This window comes from Astatotilapia calliptera, chromosome 11 (genome assembly GCF_964374335.1).
Source record: "Astatotilapia calliptera chromosome 11, fAstCal68.1, whole genome shotgun sequence".
Classification (NCBI taxonomy): domain Eukaryota; kingdom Metazoa; phylum Chordata; class Actinopteri; order Cichliformes; family Cichlidae; genus Astatotilapia; species Astatotilapia calliptera.
The window spans coordinates 11,068,279-11,081,807 of record NC_137432.1 but is presented as its reverse complement, the minus strand read 5'-3'; the positions used below and the strand labels follow the sequence as shown (position 1 = coordinate 11,081,807).

Genomic DNA, 13,529 nt, shown 5'->3' with positions numbered 1-13,529 from the left:
CTAAAGTGTTGCTACATAGCTGGATATAACTGATCTCGTTCATGGGAGATGGTTATTAGAGTTGGGTTTGACCCTTTCAGAACATGGCTTTATATATATATATATATAAATATGAATGCAACGCATAAAAGTTATCATCCCAAAGGTTTCATCATCATAAACGTGCCTGAATAGTGTCATTTTTGGTCTGCTGTGAAATGTCAATCTGATAACATTTGATTTTCTTTTCCGTGCTAACAGCACAAAGCCAAGGTCACATGACACAGAGCAGTAAGTGTAGTAAGAGTTTCTGTGATGTTGTGTGAACAGAGTGACAACTATTGGCTGTACGGCTGTGGCTCAGACAACAAACAACAGTTTTAAGAGTGAAAAAAAGCCTCAACTCATCTAGTAGCACATTGTGAATTTGTCCCCCAGCAATAGCCCGTCAACAATGACTTCTAGTCGAATGTCCTCAAGTATCCAAGAGAATTTTATAACACGTAAGGCTTTTTCTTCTTATAAGTGCAGTTCATGACTGTTTGATGGCACTTCGTATGAACCCAGACAGAGATAAATACAGGAGGATCCACACATGGACAGAGATGATTAGCTTTATATCAGACTTCACTCTCTCAAACACGCTCGCTCTCACAATGCAATCAGGAACAAACACTTGAGCCGTCCTCATTCACTAGATTTCTAACAAGAGCCATAGATCTTGGAGAGACAAAAAATTCATCACAGCCTTGAATACAAGGCAGCGATGGTGACCTACAACAACTAACCTTGTGGTCTAGAGACGAATGACACTGAAAGCTCAAAGCTCGGCTCGTTCAGATACATTAAATGAGCAAATAAAGCAATATAGAGTGTTGAAAAAGAAATGCTGCAATTCACGCTGGTGAGGAAAGTTATTGAGGGACAAACAGTGAAAGATCTTACCTTATGGTCATAAGGGTTGTAAGAGTGGAAGACCTGCGACAGCTCTTTAGTTCTTTGCTTCTTCTGCAGACAGAAAAAAAAAAGAAATGTTTAAGAATCACTTACATAATTAACACAAAACAAATAACCTCGCTAATAAATGACGTTATGTTTTTTAATGACAATCTGGATGGAGACTTAAAGAGGTGCAGTATCGAGTTTGAAGCTGGATGAGGGGGTGATCATATTTTTGGAAGTGCAAACCCACGGGAAGATTTGTGACCTTGGATGGTTTCAGTTTTTGATCTTAAACATTGTTACATACGTCTGTCACCTAATTCAGGTACAATTATTAATAAACATCTAAAAGTGACTCTTTTCAAGATCAACCGATCAACAACAGCAGAGGCTAACCACTCATCGTGACTGTGGCTAGCTTTCCTGAAACAGTGGCAGTAACACATTCAAACCTTTAGTGCTAATTAACCACTTTGATTTAAATGTAGCTCCATCGTAGTTAAAAAGACATGATTACTCTCTTACTACAAGACTAACAATAGAACTTTAAAATGACAACTCCGTTCAGGTTTATTTATATAGCGCCAAAACACAAGAACTGTTGCCTCAAGGTGCTTTATATTGTAAGGTAAAAAACCTACAAAAATACAGAACTAGTCCGACTCAACAATGGAAACAAAAGATTTCTGATTCACAGCCTGAATTTTCTCGTCCTTCTTTATTTGCTTTGTTTGTAAAACATTTCTTTGGACGTGTGATACATCTTATTTGCATTTCCTTGTCCTCTGTATTTCTGATAATGATCATAGAGATATTATACAGATATGGACATACATTACAGCTCCACTGCTATTAACTGGATTACTTCAAATGGATGGAAAAAAACCAAGGCTTATAAGTATGCCCACAATGAATTCATAATAATAATGAACGGACAGTTGGAATGTATTTATCTGTACACCATCTGTGGCAGAAAATGCTTCACTTCATTTCTAGTTAAAGTCTGGCCTTCGTGTACTTACTGTATAATGAGATGCACAAGCGTGAGAGGCGACGGTTTGATCTGTGGCAGTTGTTAATGCAATGAGTTACATGAGGCTGATGCAGCTACAGAAAGTGCTAATTAGCTCACTGATTAGGCCATGTATGGCTAAAGGGAAAGGGCATATAAATATGGTACTGTACCTAAAGGGAGTATGCATTCATAGCTATTCTCCCTCCTGCTCTCCCCCCCTCGTGTCTCTGTCTTTTTGAGTGTTAGAATGTGCAGGGTTAAGTTGAATGTCCTTAAGCATGAGCCGTACATGCTGAACAGAAAACCTGTTGTTCTGCTATTGCACAGCTGGACAAACAGGCTAATTCCAGACTAGCAAAGACAGCTTGATCTTTCAACGTAGAGGAAAAATGTCTGCTGACTAACCAAGCATAACATTCAACTAACCATATTTACAACATGGTGTAGTCAAGTTTCAGAAGCATGCCAGCCTCTGCTAAAGTCCACAGATAAGAGAAAAATTAGGCCAAATTAAGAAAATAATAATAATAATACAATAAAAGATGTGGTGTATGAAGAGAAATGTTGTGTTTTGGCCAGTTTGGACCTTTTCTGTTGTTCTCTGCTCCTCTCATAGCTTGTAGCTCTATTCTCCATTCCTCCCATCTATTCGCTTTCTTCTGTTTCCATATGTTACCCATCTTTTACTCATTGTCTGTTCACTCAAGCCTCTTCTGATCCATACAATCCTGTAATCATTGGCCCCGTCCCACTGCCATCCTCACATTCTTGTTTTCATCTGATTCCCTCTCTATTCCTCTGCCAAAGGGTTCTTTGGAATCCACAAATCCTCTTTTCTCTCATTTTCTTTGCCTTTCCACAGACCCCTCAATGCCCCTCCTCCTCCTGTTCTGTTTTTCCAGAGGGGGAAAACTCATTCTAATCATTCATTCTTCGCTCTCTTGCCCACTCTCCCCCACGTAAGTATGTCTCTTGATAATTTCTTGCACTCTCTCCTTTTGCCTTGAGCACCTCGGCTCTGAGCAGCGATCTCATCATTGTTCCTCAACACCTTTCTCCCCCTTCTTATCATCCCTTCATAACTTTTACCATCACTCTGTATTCATTGATGCTCCATGGTGTGCTTGTGTGAGAGAGTGCAACTAAGACAGCTTTAACTCCAGGTAAAGATTTATCAAGCCCCAATGAATACTCAGCAGAATTTGGTTCTTTTCAGGAGCAGCACACATACACACAACGCACCAACACAACAAACAACAACAACAACGTGCCAACTCGAAGGCACATACTGACTAACACAAAAAACAAAAGCTGTACACTCATATGGACAACGGTATGAATACAAGGGATTCAAAGATCAACATAAAAACAGACAAACAGAAGACAAAAAGAGATAATGTGAGCCTAAAAAAAGCTGTTAAAAGATAAAAACTCATGAAAAAAAGAGATACATTCCCAGTGTCGCACCAGATCGGAAAGAGGTGGAAACCTCAGCTCATTATTTGAAATCCTACAGCTTTGTAATATTCTCAAGTCAACTTACCTGTTCCTAACCTTTAAGATAGGAGCTACAAAATTCCTTTAAACCTCCCGACTATTGTGGAAAGCTGCTAAAGAAAGCTGAATGCTCTCATTATCCCACAACTGCTCTGTCTGTGGGTCCTAGAATAAGAACTACACTCTTAGCTATAGCAGTAAAAGTCTAATCATTTGTATTAGTTTATAGTCTAGAGGTAAAGATGTGTAGACTAAAACTCAAATAGACCGCAGATGATCTGTAAACACATAATATCATTTACATCAGCGGTCCCCAACCCCGGACTGGTCAGCGAGTCGTTTGGTACTGGGCCGCGAGAGTTGAGGCTCGGGTGTGAAATTTATGGTTTTCTAAGTTTTTATCGTTAACTCTGTTTCCCTGTGTTGTAGTTGTGTGTCTTATTTTGAAAGAAATATTTACGCTTTACCATAGTGACCAGAGAGAATAAGGGACAGAGAGGAGGATGTTACTCTCAGTGTTGTTGGTTCATATCAGAAGGACGCTGCTAATAAAGTCACACAATTACACACTGAATTCGCGTTTATTATTATATTTACCAAAAAAAGGAAAAAAAAAAATCACAATTTTTGTCTTGGTCGTTTCATTTCATTTTGTTGTATTTATCCGCAACACGAAAATATAGTCTGACATTAAACCGGTCTGTGACAAACTGCTCTGGAGTTTGTTTGTGAACCGGACCTAGACCACTTCCTCCGGTGCAGATATATCGGTCTGCACCCGAGTGCAATTATCATGTTCATATTTTTACAAGCAAACCACACCAAAGGGAAACGAACCAGAGTCTGATTTAAACAAACCAAACATCACACTTTAGTTTGTTTAAATGTGACATCTGTCCAAATAGTCATTCTGGCCTCACCTAAAAATGATCCCATGACATCTTTAATGTTATCGAGTTTTCCAAACGCTCTGCATTACATGTATGACTTTTCCCTCTGTACACAGATATGTGTGTGTGCATCTGCGTGTGTTTGGGTGCATGTTCGAAGTTAATTTTGCATGCTGTCGAGGTTGTGTTAGTGACAACCCGGCAATGCAAAGCCAATCCGTGAGCGTGTGGACCTGTCAGCAGGGTGATGATGAACAATGGTTGTTATCATGACATCCATCTGTTGTTGTCCCCAGAGACGGATGCTTCATAAAACCAGAAGTGACATTACATGAATGTAGCCAAATTCCAACGCAGGAGCAGTGGCGACACAAGTAAACAATATAAAAGCCATCATATAAAAAATACAATTATCTTATCTAATAAACAAGTAGTAGCACAAAGCTCATAAAGAGTTGATCTGATCAAGCTCTGATTTTGTGATCATTAACGACACCATCTGAAAAGATTCAATATTAAGACCAGGAAACAACTGCTAGTTTCACCGACTTAAAACATAAAACTAATAACGGGATTCTAAATGGTTTATTGATGATTGAGTGACTGATTTTATATGTATGTTTTTGTGTGTAAGTTACCAGCTCTGTACATGACAAGCAGAAGCTGTTTTTAATGAGTATTTTTGTGTATATACTGCAATTCAGTGAGGCCCTGCGCATAGTTTGTCAATTCACAAAAAATATCGATTGCATGACTCTGTGACGCAAGGCAGTAGAATTCTGTGTAATTGCACGTGTGTGTCTATGAAACCCATACTGGTATTATTCCAGCATGCCAAAATGATTGTGTGTTGTGGGGCAAGGTAACAATGATCTTGCCAATACTTAAATTGCTTCTGGTCACCAATATGCGCCCACTTGTCTTTCCCTAATGGCAAACAGATGTTAATGATATAGAGCTCGAGCGTCATTATATCTATAGTCAAAGAACCTGAGGCATCAACTGCAGAGTTGTGCCTGTGAAGGATTTACACCTCCTAAAGCATCACAGAGTGGTCACAGTGGGGTTTATGACCTTCCTCTCTCACAGAGGTCACTAAACTAACATTTTCTTACCCACTATCTCAGTTAAACAACGCGTATAAAAAATATTACTCTCTTTTTTTCATCATTCATCCATCCTCTTCCGCTCAGTCAAATCAGTGTTGTGCGAGGGCTGGAGTCTATCCCAGCTGTCATAAGGCAAAAGGCGGGGTCACCAGACTATCACAGGGCTAACACATAGACATTTACACCTACATCCAGTTTACAATTGCCAGTTAAACATTTCAAAGCCAATGTATGGCTTTGAAAAAGCCACTCAGAAATGCACCAGCCAGTGGACCTGAGCCCAGGACTTTTGCTGGAGGCTTTCCACACCACTGTCCCACAGATATATAATGCAAACTGCTAAAATGTAGCAAAGTTTATTTAGCAGCATGAGTCTTCATGAGTATCTGCTTATAAGAGAAATTGTGGATCATTATCTCCTACAAAGCACTTTCAGTTCATCAACATTTCTGGCATGAAAAGGCCCCCTGAGTCATTTGACCAGGGTTAAAGCCACGCCCCTGACTTAGCCAGATCCAAAGACTTTGGATCACCCAACGTCTCCTCCGAGTACTAGATCGAAGACTGGTCGCTGAAAATTTCCTAAAATAACCAAATCCTTCTTCCATCAGTGACTGCAAGCCATCCAAGCCTGAGGCATTATGAAGCAGGACAGCCCCAAACTATGCAGCTCCCGTGTTGTACAGGGAAGGGATGGCTCAGTAGGTAGAGTGTTCGCCCCGAATCCACCAACAGCTACCCCGTCTCTTCATGAATGTGTAAAACTAGAGTGAATGGGTTAAATGCAGAGGACTACAAAAATCTCACGTGTGGGGACTATAAGGGATAAAAATAAAAAAATACATATAGTATTTGTTGCCTTTCCCCTCTAAATTTGGGTTTGTGCAGAGCTAAGATAAAAGGGTAAAAAGGGTCAATTTGTCTCATCTGCGCACAGAACATTATCCAATGAGATATGAGAACATTGCCCGAGATGTTCTTAATTCTTTTGATTTCCTTCATGGTGTCCTTAGATTATATCAGCTCTTTCCGAATTGCACATTTTGTTCTTGGTGGTATCTTTGTGGCACAACTACTATTAGGGAGAGCAGCAACAGAGCTCTTGCCACCCATTTTTTTAATAGATTGATGGATACAAAGTAGGAAATGCTGCAAAAGTGTAAAATGCTTCTTCTAAAGTAACCAGATTTTGTACACCTTTGTTTTTAAGGTGAAGCACATCTACAACCTGCACTTCTAATTGCATTCGTTTTAATGGAACACCTGGTTCCAAGTAGCTTTTGGGGAGTCATTACCACCGAGGCTCGTATATTTCTCGAGCCCGGGCTGTAAAGTGATTACTCAGTGTGTTCAATAAGGCATGATAAGTATGGCTGTTGCTGTGTTATTTGTCTAGTCAGATTATTGTTGTCTATAACTGTGATTTAGAAAAAGATCAAATCACATTTTGTGAGTAATCAATTATGATATCTACATAATTCCAAAGGGTTTTGAAAAGCTTTCTTGAGAGTATATGCTTCAAGTGCACCAACAGTCAAAGTGTTCTAATTAAGAATTTCTCCAAATTAAAAAAAATGACACTTTATTCACCACAATCGTCCTTCTTCAACATCAAACAAAATTCCCTTCAGTCAAAAAGCCTACTTTATTTTTCACACACTATTATTGCTTTTCCCTCCAGCTATAACAGCGCACTGATGACCTATACACAGAAAAAAATCATTTGAATTAAAAAAGAAAAAAAAAAGTATCATTAAAATGCAATGTCTTCTATTATTAGTGGGTTAGGAGCTCATTAATCAAATGTAGGCCTCCCTAGCATAGACAGCAATTTAACCATTAACTCAACTTAATACCTGCTAGACTCCCTTTAACCAACTGTTATTAGCTCCCCTGTTATGCATGTAGGAGTGTTTTGTCTCAAATACAGACAGAGACGGAGGGGAAGCGTGGATTTTTCTGAGTGTGCGTCCAGGCATAGATAGATGATACAGAGGCTTGAAGATGGAGCTACTGGTGGCTGGCCAGCTGTTTTACTTTGACAGCTACTGCACTGGTGCCTCGTGGGTAATGGAGTTTTTAACCAATTACAACCAGGGGAAATTAAAAACACTGTCCCATTTGAGCAGCCAATCTCTTTCGCTATCACTTTTTTCTTTTCTTTGTCTCGTGCAGCTGCTCACTGGAAAACCCGGCCTCACCAGCAGACATCCAAACAGCTTCTACTTAGCAAGTTCATTCATCAAGGCTAGGTTCGAGTCACCTGGGGATGATTAGAGGGATCCAAGCTAATAATATTCACTTCCCTTTATTCTCAACACGATAGCTTTCTCTCTCCATCCATGTGGTCTCCTGTTCTTTGTGTTTTCCTACACTCGAATCTAAAGTGAGTATTCTCTCATAAGTCATCTAATACAGCAGGTCATAACAGAACAGGACAGCTGGACGTGAAGATGGACAGGCTTCACTCATGACTGTATTTTTCTAATCAAATATTTGTTTGCTTGTTAGAGAATAGAATGTCAAATTAAAACAATTTAACCTTAAAAATCAGGATTTAGAAATGACCAAATATTTGCACCAAATTCTCTTTTCTGTCCTCAGCTCATCGAGTGCCAAAGCAGCAAAGCGTGAAAAAAAACCTCGTTTTTGAAAAGGAGTCGTTTCTACACAGTGACATCGAGTCTCATCAGTACAATACAGATGTATTTTCAGGAGACAGTGGCACTAACAAAAAGACAGGAGCCCGGACCAGAGATTCTGCGATTTTCATTGAGGGTGTCCAAGATGGACAACATTAGCAATGAGTGTATCAGACACAAATTCAGGCTGAGTGGCTTGGAGACAAAGCTGGTTTGGACACGTGTAGAGAAGGGACAGTGGATATGTTGGAGATAGGATGTTGAATACAGAGCTGCTGGGCAAGAACACAGAAGATTCAAGGGAGTAGAGAAGCAGTTTGTGCAGACAGCTGGTGTGACGGATGCAAGGGATAGGGCAAGACGGACATAGAAGATGCCCTGTGGTGACCCATTAGCAGTCATTGGTACAATATAGTAAATATGGTTTACTTTATTTCCCTCAAAACCAAACTGTAACTATGAAAAACCTCACTACATACATTTACATCTGTGCAGAACCCCCAACATGCATCACGGTGGACATGTCCCTTTATGCGTTTCTTCCTGTCTCATTATTTCCTCCATCCATCTCCCTTTCAGCAGTGCTTTCTATCTGCTCTCCTTTCCTACACACTCTTTATCTAAGACCTCCATTCCTAATCCATCTAGTTCTCCATCCATCCCTCCTGTGGCTATTGAACACAGTTGTATTCCAGACAAACCATCTGGTGCACTTTATTAATGACCGACCCTACATGGCTTAGATGTCGTCTGTTTGCTGTGTGTGTTTGTGTTTGAAAACAGGTGCATGCTGACTGATGCAGTGATGTTAACCACTGAAGCAGGTGTACGGTATAGAGAGCCACACGAGTATATATTTCTTGTCTCTCTGACAAGAAATGTATACCATTCTCTGTCACTTTTAAATTGTTCCTCAAAATGTACATTTTCTATAAAGTTTAATAACAAAAAACAAATGATTGCCATCTTATTCTAGGCACCTAAATATGGACTTTTGTCCATGTGAGGCAAGTCTGTTCTTTATTACAATGATTTTTTTCCAGTATACCCAGTGACTCAGTGCAACAGTATCAATTTGAGAACTATTTAAACCACAGATGTTGCCTCACCAAGATAAGAAATATCCAGCATGTTTTTGGTGTACAGTTAAAACTTCTGGATCCATGATGGTATCTGGGTGCAATACTGAGCAATGAACACGGCACGGGTGACTGCCAGGTCACAGGTTTTGGACCGACATATCACGGCATCTATTTAGGGCTACACAGTTTAATTTTTATATCAATCGTGCTCGATGATCAAACTATTTTCAAAATGAGCGCTCTGCCAACAGGGCGCTAAAGAAAAAAGCAAATACAGCGCTCTCTTCATCACTGCCTGACTCCACATGCCTGCATGTGATGTTTCAGCCTAATAACACTAGGATGAAAAACAGAAATGCAACAGGTAACAGATCATCAAGACAAAATGCAAACATCTGGCGTGGCAGGAGATGAAGTCCTGGATCCTTTACATGCAACACAGCTAATCGCAGTATGAAGAATACATAAAGGCCAGGAACACGTTACCTTCGTGAATTGCCCAGCATCAGCTCAGATGTCTATAAAAGCGAGCCTCATCAGTGTGTCTGTGTAACCATCAGTGTTGGGCAAGTTACTTTGAAAACGTAATTAATTATAGTTACTAGTTACTTCTTCAAAAAAGTAACTGAGTTACAATATTCTGAAAGTAATTAATTACTTGAAAAGTAACTATTGGGTTACTTAAAAAAAAAAAAAATTATACCCTGGGGTCCCAGGTATAATTGGCCATTTTTAACTACTTTTGATTTTCCCTCCACATTTCACCTTTAAAAACTATTTACTTTGCCTTGTTTGGTGTCATCCTTTTCAGCACAACCTCACGTGTCTGAATGTAAACTTATGTTTTCATTTTGACATACTGTATTAACACAATTGATCTAAAATCAGACAAAAAACAAAATCAGAGTAGAAAAAGTTATATTTTTTAGTGTAACAACCACAAACATGTTTAATGAATCACATTTCATAACTTTAAATGCAAATATAAATTGTCAATTTTAAAATCCTATGCACAAGTTTTGCAAACAACAAAGTTATTTACCTTTTACCTTGATTTTTTAAATAACCATTTCAAACTATTTACAGAACAATCAGCTGTTCTGCACTCAATAAGATGCCACACAAATTATTTGTGCCACTCCCAAAAAACAATTTCTGTCCACTATAAAGGAGAACATCACAGCCTGATGCCTGCAGGTCTGACAGCAGCAGGTGTATCAGTCCTGTTTCTACCTGGAGACAGCAGTCGCCTCATTGTTCTGACACACAACACAAAACTGTCCACAACACTACAAACTAACTACACAAGACAACTACACACTCCAAACATGCTAAATGTCACAAATCTCTCACATATCAAAACTCGCTCTCTCTCTTTTTCTGCTCGCTTGCTCTCTCTCTCTCTCGCCGTCACTCCTAAAACGTCCTGTTTTTTGTTTTTGTTTGTTTGTTTGTTTTTGCTCATAAGTAGAGAGTGCTTGCTAGCGCTGTCCTTAGACAGTAAATGTGACGAAACTATTGAGGAAAAAACGCCGCGTATATATTGTTTATCATGACTGTGGTTTTACGTGGCCTATCAACACAATTTATAAACTGGTATATATCACCTTGTTGCTTTGTCTTTAAGTGGTCATGTGATCGGCTTACCACGACTACTTTATTCTTCTGCAGTCAAACAGCAGCACTCATGCTAGGACTGGGCGATAAGACCCAAAATTCATATCTCGATATTTTTTAGCTGGATGGCGATATACGATATATATCTCGATATTTTTTTAAAGCCATAAAGAACAAAAAGAGTTCTTAGTCACGCTGTGTCCCAGATGTCACACAGGCACTTTTATTAACATACAGCACAGATGTACATGAAAAAAATTACTCAAAAATAAATTATGAGCATTTATTAAATAATAATGCTCCATAAATAAAAGAAAACTATGTTGTTTTTGTGCATAAAGAGCTCACAATTGTGCAGTCAAAATGTAAACTAAAAGACGCTGAGCATAATAACAAAGACAGATTTCACAGCTGCTCTGTTCCCAAGTTCTACTGCGTGACTGACAGCCTTGAGTTTGAAATCCTCTTCGTAACCATGTCTCTTAACAGGTGCCATTTATGGTCCTTATACACACACAATACGGTAATATTACATTGAAGCACAGTACGTATTACTCCGCGAGGCTCCTCGGTAGCTGTAATGCTCTGACAATCTATCAAGCGGTGCAGCTCCGTAGCTTACCAAAGTCGTACCAAAACATTTTTTGACAGATTGCTGAGCGCCGTGTACCACATAAAATCGGTTCGCGGTCATCAATCACAACCAGAATTCATACATAAGGCGCGCTGTCAACTTTTGAGAAAATGAAAGGATTTTAGGCTGTGCAGCCCCTCTGGGCTGCGTGGCGTTAGCGCGGTTAGCTCATTAACACGTTGACGCCGTCCAGTCCCACACACAGGGCGATGGGTGGTAAGTCGTAAACGGAGATTTGCCGTGTATATCTTGTCGTTGCCTGCAGGTGAAGCGATGGGGGAGGGGGAGTTGTGTTCAGTGAAAGAGAGGCGAGGCAGAGTATCGTTGCGTAGAGTCAAAAGTTGACGAAAGAGAGGCAAACTTGCGGCTCCACAAGTATAATTACGTAACAAAGACTATATCGATATAAACGATATTGTCACATCTTATATCTCGTATAAAAATATCGATATTTTTAAAAAACTCGATATATCGACAGTCCTAACTTATTGTTTTGCCCCCTTAGCTCCAGGTGTTGTGCTAGACAGTGATCGTGATTACCGTCCGCGGGAGCGCACGCAGCTGCTTAAAGCTGTAGCGTCCAGATTACTTGCGTAGTCAGCTACTTCCGTACAACTGATATAAGATGCGGTAAGCTGAACACAGCTTCAACCGTCTGTTTGTTGAAAAATAGTAATGGACCGCATTTTCTTGTTAGTAACTGTAACGGCGTTGTAACGATAGGAATAGTAATTAGTTAGATTACTTGTAACTGGAAAAAAGTAATGCTGTTAGTAACGCCGTTACTTGCAATGCTGTTATTCCCAGCACTGGTAACCATCCAGGTCACCAAGAACACTGAAATCCACAATGTAGTCCCGTAGTTGTATTCCATTTGTCCAATAAACACAGTGAGTAACAACTTACGACTACTAGTAAGACTTCAGGAAAAAGAGTTACCTACTGGACAAATATGGTACTTTACCAAAGTGGCAGTGCATCACAGGGGAAATGGAGAGAGATCTCATAGATGTTGAGTTATAAATTTTATTCACATCCATTAATCAGCCACGATGAAAGAATTGAAAGACTTGATATTTTGCTTCTTTATATCAAATATGTTTACATTGTAATTTACTTCACTTTATTTTAAGTGACTCTATGAATTTAAATAAGTAGGAACTATTTTATTTTGATGCAAAGATTTGCAGCACGAATAAAGATAACGATAATGTTAACATATCAGTGTTATATTTAACTGACACTACAATAAAAATATTTCTGATGCTTAAAATCAATAAAAAAAAAAAACATGATAAATAATTGCAATAGTACTTTTAGGCCATAATGGCACAGCCCTACATTCAATCAGCTTCTTGATTAGGTTAGCTTGTTTATTTCAGCAAAATGCCAAACCATATTCTGTATGTATTAAAAGCAGAGCACTGCAGTTCAGTGAAGTCCAGTTTTTAGGATTTTACAGTGTTTTGAGTTATTTTGAAGCAGTTTTGTAAGCTCTTGTCTTACAAAAAGATGCTAATTTGACAATTAAAGGTCTTCTTACATGTCACATTTCAAACTCAAAAAGCTGAATGAAGTCTTGGACTGATTGTGCTATAATCCAAACACAGACAATAAAGGTCAGAGGAGAAGGGACGAAGAGGGAAATAAAGAAGAATAGAAGCTGCAGTGTGGTTGTGTCTGGGGATTGATCCCTCTAGGAAGCACCCGGCTTCTCCTCAGAGAGCAAAGTGAGGAAGGCGAGAAAAGGGGAAAAAGAGAATGACTTATGAAGACACTCCACTTGAAAGAGATGTGTCAACACTTTGATGGCACAGAGTATTGGAGTATAAAGGCAAGAAAGAAGACAACACGGTATAGAGTACAGCATATGTAAAAGGTCAAACTAAAGAAAAAGGAGGTCAAAGAAAATATTTCAGGTAGAAGTACAAACACAAGCAGCACATGTGCAACGGCAGCACTTCAGTAATGTGAGCTGTTGCATTTTGTTGCACGTTTTGTCCAATAACTTTAGAAACAGGATCATATTTTAGTAATAGTAAATAATTTTCCACGAGTAAAGATTTTTACAAACAACTGCAAATAATCGCGTGTTAAGTTTAGTTCCTTAAGTGGAAAAAAA

At 39.2% G+C, this 13,529-nt stretch overlaps 1 protein-coding gene across 1 annotated transcript in view; it reads right to left on the bottom strand.

The window, feature by feature from the left end:
* cdkal1 (CDK5 regulatory subunit associated protein 1-like 1) overlaps nt 1-13,529 on the bottom strand; it is a 258,244-nt gene that overhangs the window by 58,075 nt on the left and 186,640 nt on the right. The window contains exon 13 of the mRNA XM_026183920.2: nt 925-987. Within this exon, the coding sequence (XP_026039705.1) occupies nt 925-987 (63 nt within the window). The remainder of the gene's footprint in view (nt 1-924; nt 988-13,529) is intronic.